Here is a 17,210-nt window from a genome sequence, read left to right as displayed (position 1 = left end):
CCAACAGGATTCGAACCGGCTTACCTCTCATTCGAGCACGACGACACAAGCTGCGTTAGCGACCTCGTCTAAGGAGGCGGATTTCGTCGCGTTGAAGGGTGAATATGTAAAGAAGGTTTAATACCAACGCTAAGCTTAGTGTTCCCAATTCGAATTTTTTCGAAGGTAATAATTTAAACTTGATGACTACACCTCGTAAAGTTTCCTACAGGTTCTAGATCATTTTCCTGGCGGAAAAAAAACTTGAATGACAAAACTTATTATAAAACTTCTTAATGTTGTACACTGTAATACATATATCTCAGAAAGTTTCGTATTTGACAGAACATGGGATTAGTATTTAAACACACAAATTACATCTTTTGAGTAATGACAACCAGACAAGTCGTTACTGTACAACAATAAATGCATTGTTATAGTTCAGAGTATTACATATGGATCATTTGCAAATGAACACCGCACATATCATTCAGTATCTCGTAATATTGTTCAAGTCACTGTTAGCACATTTCACTCGCTTGATAATAAATATAAGTGTAATATGAAATAGTAACTGTACAATGAGGTAATGCTTAACTCTTACTGAGACTCGGTCACTATAACTGGTGTAGACGTATCTCCCTGTTGGGCAGTGGTGTTGCAAGCGATCTGGTCGTGGAACAGCAGGATGACGTCCCTCTTAGCCATGGCTGGCGGCGTGGCGCACTCTGTCGCAGCAACGAGCGACGCCCCGCGGCTGTGGACCTCCTCCAGGAAGGTCTTGAGCGCGCAGTCGCAGTGCCACGGGTTGTCGTTAAGCGACAGCAGAGACATCTGAGTCGCGTTCAGCAGCTGAGAACTCAGCGAAGTCAACTTGTTATTGTGGACGAAGATTTCAGACAGTAGAAAGTTAGCTTCGAATAAAGTGGGTTGGAGCTGGACCAGCTTGTTGTCCGATGCCTTGAGAACTTTCAGATGCTTGAGTCTTCTGAATGTCGTGGTCCCCAAAGTTGTTAGCGCGTTGTGAGAAACGTCTAGGAAGGAGATCCTGGTGTTCGAAACAAACAGTCGATCGGGAAGAACTTGCAGGCCATTCCCTGGCAGTAGCAGCTGCTCCAGGTAAGGAAGGTGCATGAACGCATCTTCGGGCAGAGTATTAAGTTCGTTGAAGCTCAAGTCAAGATGTTTCAGCAAGGAATTATGCCTGCAAATCAAATAAAAAACAAAAAAATATGATGTATGTGTTACCTATGACGCTGTATAACAATTAAAAAAGGAAAAAAACGGAGCTGGAAATACACTACTGGCAATTAAAATTGCTACAGCAAGAAGAAATGCAGATGTATTCATTGGACAAATATATTATACGAGAACTGACATGTGATCACGCAATTTGGGTGCACAGATCCTGAGAAGTCAGTACACAGAACCACCACCTCTTGCCGTAATAACGGTCTTGATACGCCTGGGCATTGAGTCAAACAGAACTTGGATGGCATGTACAGGTACAGTTGCCCAGGCAGCTTCAACACGATACCACAGTTCATCAAGAGTAGTGACTGACGTATTGTGACGAGCCAGTTGCTCGGCCACCATTGACCAAACGTTGTCAGTTGGTGAGAGATTTGGATAATGTGCTGGCCAGGGCAGCAGTCGAACATTTTCTGTATCCAGAAAGGCCCGTACAGGACCTGCAACATGCGATCGTGCATTATCCTGCTGAAATGCAGGGTTTCGCAGGGATCGAATGAAGGGTAGAGCCACGGGTCGTAAAACATCTGAAATGTAACGTCCACTGTTCAAAGTGCCGTCAATGCGAACAAGAGGTGACCTAGACGTGTAACCAATGGCACCCCATACCATCACGCCGAGTGATACGCCAGTATGGCGATGACGAATACTCGCTTCCCATGTGCGTTCACCGCGATGTCACCAAACACGGATGCGACCATCATGATGCTGTAAACAGAACCTGGATTCATTCGAAAAAATGACGTTTTGCCATTCGTGCACCCAGGTTCGTCGTTAAGTACACCATCGCAAGCGCTCCTGTCTGCGATGCAGTGTGAAGGGTAACCGCAGTCGTGGTCTCCGAGCTGATTGTCCATGCTGCTGCAAACGTTGTCGAACTATTCGTGCAGATGGTTGTTGTCCTGCAAACGTCCCCATATGTTGACTCAGGGATCGAGACGTGGCTGCACGATCCATTACAGCCATGCGGATAAGATGCCTGTCAGCTCGACTGCTAGTGATACGAGGCCGTTGGGATCCAGCACGGCATTCCGTATTACCCTCCTGAACCCACTGATACCATATTCTGCTAACAGTCATTGGATCTCGACCAACGCGACCAGCAATGTCGCGATACGATAAACCGCAATCGCGATAGGCTACAATCCGAGCTTTATCAAACTCGGAAACGTAATGGTACACATTTCTCCTCCTTACACGAGGCATCACAACAACGTTTCACCAGGCAACGCCGGTCAACTGCTGTTTGTGTATGAGAAATCGGTTGGAAACGTTCCTCATGTCAGTACGTTGTAGGTGTCGCCAACTGGCGCCAACCTTGTGTGAATGCTCTGAAAAGCTGATCATTAACATATCACAGGATCTTCTTCCTGTCGGTTACATTTCGCGTCTGTAGCACGTCATCTTCGTGGTGTAGAAATTTTAATGGCCAGTAGTGTAGAACGTGACACAAGAGAGAGAATCTTTTTACGCTGCTCGCCATTGCGGCGTAGCATCACGATGATGGCATGCTATAAACATCAGTTTGGTACGATCTGTATTACATGCTAGAGTACGTAAATGATTAGCATTTCAACGCAATTGCACAGATGAGGTAGGAGTGACGCCATAAACTTTATGTATACAAAAAAAGAATAAGCAGCATATTTCTCATTCAGATATCGATTTGAGTATCGTGAGTTTGTGAGAAGCTCCTTTTATGTCTCGTGTAAAAAGGGGAAACACTTACCCACATGGGTCAGGAAGCTGTGGTAGAATTGTGTGGCCTGTGGTGTATCGAGACCGCTGTTTATAGTTTGGCTTTGCTGATTAGTCAGCATACCATACCTATCAAGGGAATATGGAATTCATGCGTTCAGGAGAATCATGCTCAATATTATGCCGAACCTCAAAAGCTCCAAGTGAGTAGCGCCCGAGAAGACAGACATATTGTTTGGTAGGCCACGTTGCGTACCATATGTATTACTAAACGACTATCCCAGAACCCGGTTGCTTTTGCAGGTCGCATATTATGGCTTCCAGGGCCAAAAAATATTTGATTTTCAATAGTTTCGCGTAATTCCTGACAGAATCAAAGAAATGAAAGTACTGCCGATTGAGAAGCAGCGGTTCCGGTCTCGGAAACTGACATACGGCTGGGAGAGCGGTGTGCTGACCACATGCCCCTCCATATCCGTATCCAGTGACGCCTATGGACTGAGGATGACACGGCGGCCGGTCGGTTCCGTTGGGTCTTCATGTCCAGTTCGCGAGGAGTTTTAGTTTAGTCATGATCTGCTTGTCAAGAGGTATATTATTACGTTAAAAGTTTAACACAACAAAACAAGTTTTTACAATGAAATGAATACCCTTAGCTGCTTACAGGCGTTGACATACGTCAACGGGGACAGCTGAAAATGTGTGCCCCGATCGGGACTCGAACCCGGGATCTCCTGCTTACATGGCAGGCGCTGTATCCGTCTTTTTTTGTAATCTCATTTTGTTCGTTATAGTTCGTTTCAATTGTTCGTGGCGGACGTCGCCTGGCGCCCGTTAAAGTCCGTTATTGATCCATTCACTCAGATTTTTTTTTTTTTATTACAGAGGGCAGCTAACCCTCTGACCGAGCACGCTGAGCTACCGTGCCGGCATCCATCTGAGCCACTGAGGACACAGAGGCGCCACTGAGGACACAGAGGACAGTGCGACTGCAGCGATTTTTCTCTGGCACGCCTCCCGTGAAACCCACATTCTCAACGTATCGTCCCGCACTACATTCGTAGTGCCCCCGCCCATTATACTCATTACTCGCGGCGCGTTGCCGATTCCCGTAAGAGCTCGGGCTCTGTTTGTGCATTCGCACAGAAGAAGAAGACGGTCAAGTGTCCGAAAGAACAGATACCAGCTTAGTATATATAAAACAAGTTTTACAGTTAGAAACTATGTGTGTGTCTTGATATAGCATAATTGATGGCGCGTAAATATCTGGACGTTATTGTGACGCTGTATTCCTTCCTTACTTGCGTCTTTTCAGGGAAGCATTCGGCGCTGACTTTATTTTTATGGATGACATTGCACATCCGCATCGAACAGCACAGATGGATGATCTCTCGGAACGAGAGGATATTCGGCGAATGGGTTGGTCTCGCCCGTTCCCCTGACTTAATCGCATCGAGCACTTGTGATGTGTGTTGAGAGGACGTAACGCAGCACGTCAACGTGCACCAGCGACCATCTTGTAGTTGTCAGCTGTACTGGTGGAGGAATGCGACGCCCTGCCACAACAACTCCTCACCAAGTTTGTGGCCAGCACGGGAGCACACTGCAGAGTGTGCACTGCCGTCCGTCGTGATCACACGTCTTATTAAGAACCATAATGCGCCTTTCGTAGTGTCTAGGGGACCGCCATGGACCGCGGTGACTTCGGTGTGATTATTGTCTCTCAACAAAAGTATCATTTCTGTTCGTCTCATTGTGTGTTTGTTTCAGTTACCGTATGTATTATACTGTAGCAGTTCTTTTAATGTGTGAACCAAGTTTCATCGAGCTATGTTACTTGACAAAGACATATAATGCGAAATTTACTTTTTTCTTTAAGATTTACACAAGTGTATTTGAGGTGAAAAGGCACGGCATTTAACACGTCTGTTTCACAATCTCATCAATATATTTAAAAACCACCGAAAATTTTCACACACAGAAGTCTAAAAACTGGAAATTATTCTATAATTTTCAATCCGATATAGTCTGCAGCTGCGATGGATTTTTTGAATGATTTCGTGATGCCTTCAGCTGTCATTCTCTTATTTGATGTACGATTGTACAATTTTAGACTTAGTTCATTTTCAAGCTTAATTAACAAATTTCTGTAAAATAATTATAATCTTCCTAGTGTTAAGTACGTTAAAACATGGACCTTATACATTATGTGATCCAAAGTGTCTGGACACATGGCTGAATATGACTTAAAAATTCTTGGCGCCCTCCTGGAAGTCAATATGGTGTTGGACTATCCTTAGCCTTGATGACAGCTTCCACTCAGCCCGTTCTTCACGGAGTGCTGCACTAAGGAGAGGTATCGATGTCGGTCGGTGAGGCCTGGCACGAAGTCGGCTTCCAAAACATCCCAAAAGTGTTCTATAGGATTCAGGTCAGGACTCTGTGCAGGCCAGTTCATTACAGGGATGTTATTGTCGTGTAATCACTCCGCCACAGGCCGTGCATTATGAACAGGTGCTCGATACTGTTGAAAGATGCAATCGCCATCCCCGAATTGCTCTTCAACAGCGGGAAGGAAGAAGGTGCTTGAAACATCAGTGCGGGCCTGTGCTGTGGTAGTGCCACGCAAAACAGGAAGGGGTGCAAGCCCCTTCCATGAAAAACACCACCACGCCGTAACACCACGGCTTCCGAATTTTATTGTTGGCAGTACACACGCTGGCAGATGACGTTCACCGGGCATTCGCCATACCCAAACCCTGCCATCCGATCGCCACATTGTGTACCGTGATTCGTCACTCCACACAACGTTTTTCCACTGTTCAGTCGTCCAATGTTTACGCTCCTTTCATCAAGCGAGGCGTCGTTTGGCATTTACCGGCGGGATGTGTGGCTTATGAGGAGCCGCTCGACCATGAAATCAGAGTTTTCTCACGTCCCGCCTAGCTGTCATAGTACTTGCAGTGGATCCCGATGCAGTTTGGAATTCCTGTGTGATGGTCTGGATAGATATCTGCCTATTACGCATTACGACCATCTTCAACAGTCGGCGGTCTCTATCAGTCAACAGACGAGGCCGGCCTACATGCTTTCGTGCTGTACGTGTCCCTTCACGTTTCCACTTCACTATCACATCGGGAATAGTGGACCTAGGGATGTTTTCCAGTGTGGAAATCTCGCGTACAGACTTATGACACAAGTGACACCCAGTCACCTGACCACTTTCGAAGTCCGTGAGTTCCGCGGAGCGCCCCATTCTGCTCTCTCACGACGTCTAATGACTACTGAGGTCGCTGATGTGGACTACCTGGCAGTAGGTGGCAGCACAATGTGCCTAATATGAAAAACGTATGTTTTTGGGGGTGTCCGGAAACTTTTGATCACACAGTGTATATAAGAGCTCCTAAACTGGCGTAACACTTCTCTAATTTATTTTAAGAGCATAACATGGAGTCACAGGGGCAATGACATACATGGCATAATTTACTACTAAAAAATCATCCATAAAGTAAGTTATACTGCGCCTAGTAAATCTACAGATATGACGTTCCTAAATCAAAATCACAAGCGCCACTTATGTGTCAATGTATAATCCTTCCGATTTAGATACTAGAAAATGACCTAAGGCCATAATTGTACAATCGTACATGAAACAAAGAGAACGGCAGCTGAAGGCATCACGAAATCATTCGGAAAGCAATTATTTAAATGAAAAGAAACTTTTAATATGCCGGGTTTTTAAAATCGGACTAAAAAGTATAAAATAATTTCGCCTAGCCCATACAGATTCGTAACTCTATACAGGTAGTTCTGACAATTTGTGGCTGAGAATTTTTAATAGCTATGAAAATACTTGCAAGATTTAAAACGAAACTCGTGGGTTCAAAATGGCTCTGAGCACTATGGGACTCAACTGCTGAGGTCATTAGTCCCCTAGAACTTAGAACTAGTTAAACCTAACTAACCTAAGGACATCACAAACATCCATGCCCGAGGCAGGATTCGAACCTGCGACCGTAGCGGCCTTGCGGTTCCAGACTGCAGCGCCTTTAACCGCACGGCCACTTCGGCCGGCAAACTCGTGGGGCACATGCAATCATTAATTGATGCACTTGTAATTCCCTTCCATACTACAATCTACAGCATGAGCCCAGCGTTCTTCGTTATAAATCATACAAATATTTTGGTAGCTATTAAACATTTACAATCACTTGTATGGGACTAGGAGAAATTATTTTGTATTTTCCAGTCTGATTTACAAATTGCTATATAAAAATGTTATTGTTATCTTAATAAATTTTTATGGTTAGTTTCATGTCGTTATTCCACTTTGTGCCGCTACGTACAGTTAGTGTTTTCAGTGATTTGTCAACTAGAGTGTAGTCCAGAGGTTCCCAAGAGCTGTGCCGCGGCACAGTACTGTGCCACGAGATTATCTAGGTGTGCCACCGTACTCCTGAGGGTTTATGAGATTGCTAACAGGAGTAATTGAAGTAATTTCACTGAATATTTATTTACGCCTTACAGGTTTGAGTTGTGAGTGAGAAACTTGTGCCTGTCGCCTTTTACACAAAAGTTCGTTTCGTGGTGGAACTGAAGACAAACACACACACATTTCTGGTTCATCAGAGAGAACTCTCTCGCGTTTCTCGGATTTATGTTGGTTGTTGCGGAAAATCCCAACTCACACAAATAGGTGGTGGAAAAATGCAACAAGATATTGACTGCTTTCTCTTCTATTACTAGGTACACTTTCTTCACTAACATCTAAAACTTGATAAGTGGTAGTTCACCATATTCCGGGTGATGTGTTCGGTCTGTCTGAAGTTCTGCGAGCTGTTCTTCTTCCCCCAAAGAAAGGTCGGTTTGATTCCGGAGACGTACGTCGAAAGAGTATACGCAGGCTGGCCGTCACGACGTGTGAAACAATGTGTTGGACTTGTTTCAGTCTTGCAACAAGTCCTTTGAATCTTCCATTCATTGCTGGTGCACCTTCCGTGCAAACAGAAAGACAACTTTTCCAGGACGGCCGATTTTGTTCCAAGGTGGTCGATATCGAATTATACACACCTGAACCAGTTGACGTTGAGGGGAGTTCAGCACACGAAAGGAATTGCTCAGCAATCAAATCCTCATCAATAAATCATATGTAACTCAGTAAGTGACATTTCTTACTTATGTCGGTTGACTCGTCGAGCTGTAGTGAAAATACAGTCGCTTAGCTTTCCATGAACATTGCACTGGATATCTGAAGACGGGCACAAGAACCAAATGATTCCCGGCATAAGGAATCCCACTCTATCAAGTGCCAAATGGTCACTTCAGTGGGCGGTTGAGCACGCAGAGGCCTAAGAGCACGTTCTAATCCTTGGAAGGAGAAATCCCTCCTAAAGGCGGAAAAACTCGTCATGGGATGTGGAAGGCAAGGGGAAACCATCACATTAAATATCTGCATGATATACCAAAGGAAAATAAGTTCGTTTCGCTTGAGCAGTGAATATGGAGCTTACTTTCGAAAAAGATTCCGAAACACTCTCCCATTCGCATCTCTGGGAGGCGACTGCAGAAGTCTGCTCTTCCAACGAAATAAATGTTAAGAAGAATAGAAGAAAGCGAATCGCAACACGGAATTTACGAACAGTTCTGAGGGGTGGCAAGCTGGAAGACAAGAATAAAAATTCACATACTAGGAGTGAGCAAGTGAGCGAGCAACTGGGAAAAAAGGGGGGAATTCAGGAGTAGAGTAGATGATTATCAACAAATGGAATAATACCACTTGTACAATTGACACGATACCGATCAAGACAGTGGTGTTGTTGTAGTTGTTGTCTTCAGTCCTGAGACTGGTTTGATGCAGCTCTCCATGCTACTCTACCCTGTGCAAGCTTCTTCATCTCCCAGTACTTACTGCAACCCACATCCTTCTGCATCTGATTAGTGTATTCATCTCTTGGTCTCCCTCTACGGTTTTTACCCTCCACGCTGCCCTCCAATGCTAAATTTGTGATCCCTTGATGCCTCAAAACATGTCCTACTAACCGGTCCCTTCTTCTAGTCAAGTTGTGCCACATACTCCTCTTCCCCCCAATTCTATTCAATACTTCATCATTAGTTACGTGATCTACCCACCTTATCTTCAGCATTCTTCTGCAGCACCACATTTCGAAAGCTTCTATTCTCTTCTTGTCCAAACTGGTTATCGTCCATGTTTCACTTCCATACATGACTACACTCCATACAAATACTTTCAGAAACGACTTCCCGACACTTAAATCTATACTCGATGTTAACAAATTTCTCTTCTTCAGAAACGCTTTCCTTGCCATTGCCAGTCTACATTTTATATCCTCTCTACTTCGACCATCATCAGTTATTTTGCTCCCTAAATAGCAAAACTCCTTTACTACTTTAAGTGTCTCATTTCCTAATCTAATTCCCTCAGCATCACCCGACTTAATTCGACTACATTCCATTATCCTCGTTTTGCTTTTGTTGATGTTCATCTTATATCCTCCTTTCAAGACACTGTCCATTCCGTTCAACTGCTCTTCCAAGTCATTTGCTGTCTCTGATAGAATTACAATGTCATCGGCGAACCTCAAAGTTTTTATTCCTTCACCATGGATTTTAATACCTACTTCGAATTTTTCTTTAGTTTCCTTTACTGCTTGCTCAATATACAGATTGAATAGCATCGGGGAGAGGCTGCAACCCTGTCTGACCCCCTTCCCAACCGCTGCTTCCCTTTCATGTCTTATAACTGCCATCTGGTTTCTGTACAAATTGTAAATGGCCTTTCGCTCCCTGTATTTTACCCCTGTCACCTTTAGAATTTGAAAGACAGTATTCCAGTCAACATTGTCAAAAGCTTTCTCTAAGTCTACAAATGCTAGAAACGTAGGTTTGCCTTTCCTTAATCTTTCTTCTAAGATAAGTCGTAAAGTCAGTATTGCCTCACGTGTTCCAATATTTCTACGGAATCCAAACTGATCTTCGCGGAGGTCGGCTTCTACCAGCTTTTCCATTCGCCTGTAAAGAATTCGCATTAGTATTTTGCAGCTGTGACTTATTAAACTGATAGTCGGTAATTTTCACATCTGTCAACACCTTTGGGATTGGAATTATTATATTCTTCTTGAAGTCTAAGGGTATTTCGCCTGTCTCATACATCTTGCTCACAAGATGGTAGAGTTGTCAGGACTGGCTCTCCCAAGGCCATCAGTAGTTCTAATGGTATGTTGTCTACTCCCGGGGCCTTGTTTCGACTCAGGTCTTTCAGTGCTCTGTCGAACTCTTCACGCAGTATCGTATCTCCCATTTCATCTTCATCTACATCCTCTTCCATTTCCATAATATTGTCCTCAAGTACATCGCCCTTGTACAGACCCTCTATATACTCCTTCCACCTTTCTGCTTTCCCTTCTTTGCTTAGAACTGGGTTTCCATCTGAGCTCTTAATATTCATACAAGTGGTTCTCTTCTCTCCAAAGGTCTCTTTAATTTTCCTGTAGGCATTATCTATCTTACCCCTAGTGAGATAAGCCTCTACATCCTTACATTTGTCCTCTAGCCATCCCTGCTTAGCCATTTTGCACTTCCTGTCGATCTCATTTTTGAGACGTCTGTATTCCTTTTTGCCTGCTTCATTTACTGCATTTTTATATTTTCTCCTTTCATCAATTAAGTTCCATATTTCTTCTGTTACCCAAGGATTTCTATTAGCCCTCGTCTTTTTACCTACTTGATCCTCTGCTGCCTTCACTACTTCATCCCTCAGAGCTACCCATTCTTCTCCTACTGTACTTCTATCCCCCATTCCTGTCAATTGTTCCCTTGTGCTGTCCCTGAAACTCTGTACAACCTCTGGTTTAGTCAGTTTATCCAGGTCCCATCTCCTTAAATTGCCACCTTTTTGCAGTTTCTTCAGTTTTAACCTACAGTTTATAACCAATAGATTGGGGTCAGAGTCCACATCTGCCCCTGGAAATGTCTTACAATTTAAAACCTGGTTCCTAAATCTTTGTCTTACCATTATATAATCTATCTGATACCGTCTAGTATTTCCAGGATTCTTCCATATATACAACCTTCTTTCATGATTCTTGAACCAAGTGTTAGCTATGATTAAGTTATGCTCTGTGCAAAACTCTACCAGGCGGCTTCCTCTTTCATTTCTTAGCCCCAACCCATATTCACCTACTATGTTTCCCTTTCTCCCTTTTCCTACTCTCGAATTCCAGTCACCCATGACTATTAAATTTTCGTCTCCCTTCACTACCTGAATAATTTCTTTTATCTCATCATACATTTCTTCAATTTCTTCATCATCTGCAGAGCTAGTTGGCATACACACTTGTACTACTGTAGTAGGCGTGGGCTTCGTGTCTATCTTGGCCACAATAATGCGTTCACTATGCTGTTTGTAGTAGCTTACCCGCACTCCTATTTTTTTATTCATTATTAAACCTACTCCTGCATTTCCCCTATTTGATTTTGTGTTTATAACCCTGTATTCACCTGACCAAAAGTCTTGTTCCTCCTGCCACCGAACTTCACTAATTCCCACTATATCTAACTTTAACCTATCCATTTCCCTTTTTAAATTTTCTAATCTACCTGCCCGGTTAAGGGATCTGACATTCCACGATCCGATCCGTAGAACGCCAGTTTTCTTTTTCCTTATAACGACGTCCTCCTGAGTAGTCCCCGCCCGGAGATCCGAATGGGGGACTATTTTACCTCCGGAATATTTTACCCAAGAGGACGCCATCATCATTTATCCATACATAAAGCTGCATGCCCTCGGGAAAAATTACTGCCGTAGTTTCCCCTTGCTTTCAGCCGTTCGCAGTACCAGCACAATAAGGCCGTTTTGGTTAATGTTGCAAGGCCAGGTCAGTCAATCATCCAGACTGTTGCCCCTGCAATTACTGAAAAGGCTGCTGCCTCTCTTCAGGAACCACACGTTTGTCTGGCCTCTCAACAGATACCCCTCCGTTGTGGTTGCACCTACGGTACGGCCATTTGTATAGCTGAGGCACGCAAGCCTCCCCACCAACGGCAAGGTCCATGGTTCATGGGGAAGAGTGGTTAGTTCAATAAAAATGCCGTCAATCTATAATGAAAAAAGTATGAAAGAATGTAAGGTGCTACAAACATGGTTAAAGGACAAGACAGCCTTATCGTACGGGAGACTGCAATTCATTAGTGGGAGAAGGAAGAGATGGCACGAGAGTGGAGCCTTTTGAGCTTGGGGAAACATCAACCAGTAATATGCAACTCGTGGTTTCAACACCATCCACGCATAAGGTAAGCATGGAAGGCCCCTGGACATAGGAAGATATATCAGATAGACTTGATTCTGGTTAGAAAAAGGCTTCGGATTCAAATAAGATACTGTAGAAGCTACCCAGGCTCAGACTTTGATAGTAACCATAACATAGTGATAGGAGGATGTGATCTGGAATTCAAAATACTAAAGAAAAGAACTTGTGAGAAATGGGACCTGAAGGATGATATGATTAGGTCGACATACAAGAAAGAAAGAAACATGGCTACAGTTGTGAACAACGCCGGAAATGTTGAAGAAACACAGCAGTCCTCGGAAAGAAATATTATACGAGCAGCAAATGAAGTAGTTCGGAGACAGAAGACAAAGCGTAAAAGAGAATGGATATTAACGAAAATAAATGTAAGGCGTAAACTAGAACAAGACAACACTGAGGAAGGACAAAGGTAATATAGAGAATTGAGAAATGAAATCAACCGAGAATCAAAAAATTCTTGGAGGACCAACGCAGAGGTGAATGAAATGATCAGGGTAGGAAAGCTGGAATGTGCCTATAGATCAGTTAAACATTTCTTTGGAAACAGACGAATAAAATGCACTGGAGTCCAAAATGAAGATGGAATAGTACTATACGAGTAGGAAGACGTAGTAGAAATGTGGAAACAATACTCCGAAAATGCGGGAAATAATGAAAAACTGGAATTAGAGAATACTCAGGAAGTCGAACCAGAAGAAGAGGGAGACTATAGCTTGCGCGATGAGTTCCATCTTGCAGTCAGGCAGCTAAAACCTAGGACAGCTAAAACCTGGGAAAGCCATTTAAGTTGATAATATACCAGCAGAACTCAACCATGCCGGAGAAAAGCAACACGAAGAACTGTTCCATCTCATGCAAGTCATATACGAAACCGGGGAGGTCCCAATACACTTTTAAAATGGCTCTGTGCACTATGGGATTTAACAGCTGCGGTCATCAGTCCCCTAGAACTTAGAACTACTTAAACCTAACTAACCAAAGGACATCACACACATCCATGCCCGAGGCAGGATTCGAACCTGCGACCGTAGCGGTCGCGCGGTTCCAGACTGGAGCGCCTAGAACCGCTCGGCCACCCCGGCCGGCACGCTTTTAAAAAATGTGTCACAGTGCCAGTACCAAAGAAAGCATCTCCAAACATATGTGAATAATATACGACCCTCAGTTTGGTAACACGTGCCTCAAAGATCTTGACCTTTATTATTTTAAAGCGGAGGCAGGGTAGATGCAATGATCACGGACGATTAGTTTGGTGTTAGAAGATTTACAGGCACATGAGAACCAATATTCGGCCTACAATTAATCCTAGAGGAAAGGCTAAAGAAGACTCAAGACACATATGTCGTCTTCATCGACTTAGAAAAAGCATTTGACCCGGTAGACTGACGACAGCTTTTTGTGATGCTCAGAAAGAGAGTTTATAAAGAAGTGGCTGTGATAAGGTGTGGAGTACATCAAGAAGAGGCCAATATTAAGTAAGGTGTGCAACAGGGCTGCTCACTCTCTCCTGTCTTGTTCAGTGGATACATTCAGAGGACAATATACGACGATAAGAAGAGACTAGAAGCTATAGGAGAAACTAAAATTCATGGTCAGAAAATAGACATGCTTTGCTGATTATATCGCTGTGTTAAGTGAAGGTTCAGAACAATTAGAAGCGGCGCTGGCCCAGATGGAAACCACCTCAGCTCTTCCTATAATACGAAAATTAGTAAAGGTAAAACAAAAACCTTAGTGGTGAGCAGACAAAACGCCTTTGCTCAATACTCACTTAACAATGATTGACTGGGGACCGTCGAACCCTCTGCCTAGGGAGTAAAATTACATCAGATGGAAGATCAAGGAAGGTACTGCAAACCGAATCCAACGGGCGAGAGCTGCTTTCAACAGGAAAAGAAACCTTGTCACATCCAGCAGCAAAGGCAAACATCTCAGGAAACCCCACAAAGACGTTTGTTTGGAGTGTGCCTCTGTACGGAAATGAAACGTGGACTCTCGGAGAAGCGGAAAATAGTAAAATAACGGCCTTCGAGATGTAGTGCTGCCGCAGAATCCTCAAGATTTGCTGGGTAGACAAGATATCAATCGGTCCACAGGGTGGAGTACAAGAAGCTCATTAAACACAGAAGAGACACATGGGTCGCCCATCTGCTGAGACATGAAGGAACCACAAGGAGTATCATTGAAGGAACAGTAGAAAGGAAGCATGCAAGAGGCGAAAAAGACTAGAATACTGCCTGGTTTTCTTTTCTTTTTTTTTTTTTCGCACACGACACATTCTGATAACGGACAGTTACCACTGAAAGTAAATCCAAAGTTTAAATAATTGTCTTGGTACTTACGATATGTTCCTGTAGGCTACAGTGCTTTCGTGAGACTTACATTTGGAACCAGTTCGTTCTCACTTTTGTTACTGTTATTTGTCTCCGCCACTGAGTCATTTTTAACTTCTTTCCTTTAATCAAAAACGTGTTCATATCGAAAAATTAAAACATTAACCGGACAATGCACGCATGTGTGTAACTAAAAAATCGACCTTAGATTATGCCACAACACGGAATACGTTAGGATTGCGAATCTACTAACAACTGAATGGTGAAGACAAGCTGTGCGCGCGCTAGATGAAGGATCTCATAATGTTGCTGACTCGTACGTTAGCCCCTCTCACAGTTGCCAACTCGTTATGTCGCTGTGCTGCATTATACAGTATGCCATGAAAATAAAAAATGTTGACAATCGCTGGTATATTCTCTTAGTAATGGATCTCTTAGCCTGTATATGTGCAATACGTTACATCTGTTTACGTTTAGTCGACCAGCAGTCCCTGCACCAACCATATGTCATTTGCAATTGTTCCTGCGGTTCGCTACAGTCTTCTAGCGTTGCTGCCTTCTTGTAAACAACCATATCATCTGCGAACATCGTCACGGCACTTCCGACCTTGTCCGTTAGATCATTTACGTGCTGTAAACGGTAATGGTCCTATCACTCTTCCTTGGGGTACTCCTGAAATTTCTTTTACATCTGCCGAGTTTGTTCCGTTAAGAACGAAGTGCTGCGTTCCGTATGCAAAGAAGTCCTGAATCCAGGCACAAATCTGGTCCGACGCTTGGTAAGCTTGTATTTTTGTCACAAAACGACAATGTGTAACTGTATCGATGTCTTCCTGAAGTCAATGGCACACGAAATCCACCTGCCGCAGCCACAGAACCAAAGCAAAAGACGATTAAAACAAAGTCACGATGTGAATATTGATAAATAGAAACATGCAAAGATAAAATATTGTGTTTCAGTATAGTTCAGTGCCCTAAAAATTCAGTTCCTTTGTGTAGGAGAATACGTAGAAATAATGTAGGATCAAAAAAAAATGTGATTAATAAAAATAATTGTAGACTTGAGTAGTGTTTATGACCTAGATCAATTTGTACGAGAAAACACAGTTGTTACAGTAAGCTCTGAAGATGTTTTAATAAACTGAAACAAGTTTGATCCAAATAAGACTTTATGGCAACTGTAAAAGGCGACATAAATCCCATATTCTTTATTATTGTTTCTACGCTTCTGAAAATTGTATTCTACCCACCTCTTCAGTAAACAAATGCTCTCATACCCATTTTAACACGTTTTTCTTTCCAGAATGAGATTTTCACTCTGCAGCGGAGTGTGCGCTGATATGAAACTTCCTGGCAGATTAAAACTGTGTGCCCGACCGAGACTCGAACTCGGGACCTTTGCCTTTCGCGGGCAAGTGCTCTACCAACTGAGCTACCGAAGCACGACTCACGCCCGGTACTCACAGCTTTACTTCTGCCAGTACCTCGTCTCCTACCTTCCAAACTTTACAGAAGCTCTCCTGCGAACCTTGCAGAACTAGCACTCCTGAAAGAAAGGATATTGCGGAGACATGGCTTAGCCACAGCCTGGGAGATGTTTCCAGAATGCCCGCGAAAGGCAAAGGTCCCGAGTTCGAGTCTCGGTCGGGCACACAGTTTTAATCTGCCAGGAAGTTTCACGTTTTTATTTGGTCGTTTTCTTGTCTCTCTGTCTGTTAGGTACACATTTTGCGATTAATTTTAAATTGCCTTGCGTATGAGCTAGAGATTTGAAATTTTAAACGTAGCTCAGAACTGGATGACTGTGCAATATTAACTCGCTTTCTGATCTGTCGGTCCACATAGCTCCCAGAGCGGTGTGGGTGGACGTGAAAAGGTTTGGTAATGTCCGACATCTTGGCTGCCCTGCACAACCGATCTGTTGCGCAGGTAGTATCGGAATGCATTCCACAAGGTATGTGTGGAACTCGATGACAGCCGCTACACGGAACTTTTATAACTCTGAGCGACAGTATCACCTATGCAGTACTGCATGGCACACTCACCATGCCGGCCAATTGGTGCTACTGGACACACTATAAAGATGACTCTGCCATCAGCTTTGTACTGGCTGCGCTCTCATGTTGTTCTCACTACACACCCATTGCTTTGGTCTCAGATTTCACTACGCCTTTGGTTTTCGTTCTTTGATTATTCATTTGAACTTTGTTATTCTGCCATGCCGCCTCTGTTATCTGTTTTCCTCTTATTGTGGTTCTCCTACTCACATCTGACCAACTGCTCCTGACATCTTATGTTTCTTTGAGTCATTCCCTGTCATTGTCAGAGCCCACTTACAATAGTTGGCAACAATAAAAATAAAAATCTTACAGGAAACCATACAAAATAAATTTTGCTTTCTTCTCTCTTTTGTTTTTTTTTAGGAAAAGAATAATGAAACAGGTAGGTTTATTACTACTAGCTAGGTAAAACACTATTCCATTACCGACATGATCAGGTGAAAAGACACTCAAATGAACCTGAAACTCAATAGACCGCCATTCTTTCTGGTTCTGGCATCACAGACCAAATGTGTGTTTGAGCTCAAGTTATAAATAGCCAAACTAACGCCTATGGTGCGATG

At 43.4% G+C, this 17,210-nt stretch overlaps 1 protein-coding gene across 1 annotated transcript in view; it reads right to left on the bottom strand.

Moving 5' to 3' along the window:
• Nucleotides 1-257: 257 nt before the first annotated feature.
• Nucleotides 258-17,210, bottom strand: part of LOC126251645 (phospholipase A2 inhibitor beta-like) — a 59,352-nt gene continuing 42,399 nt past the window's right edge. The window contains exon 3 of the mRNA XM_049952198.1: nucleotides 258-1,183. Coding sequence (XP_049808155.1) covers nucleotides 580-1,183 — 604 coding nt within the window. The 3' untranslated portion in view covers nucleotides 258-579. The remainder of the gene's footprint in view (nucleotides 1,184-17,210) is intronic.

Source organism: Schistocerca nitens, chromosome 4 (assembly GCF_023898315.1).
Source record: "Schistocerca nitens isolate TAMUIC-IGC-003100 chromosome 4, iqSchNite1.1, whole genome shotgun sequence".
Taxonomy (NCBI): Eukaryota; Metazoa; Arthropoda; class Insecta; order Orthoptera; family Acrididae; genus Schistocerca; species Schistocerca nitens.
Note: the sequence above shows the minus strand (reverse complement) of the source record. Positions and strands in the feature narration are given on the sequence as shown.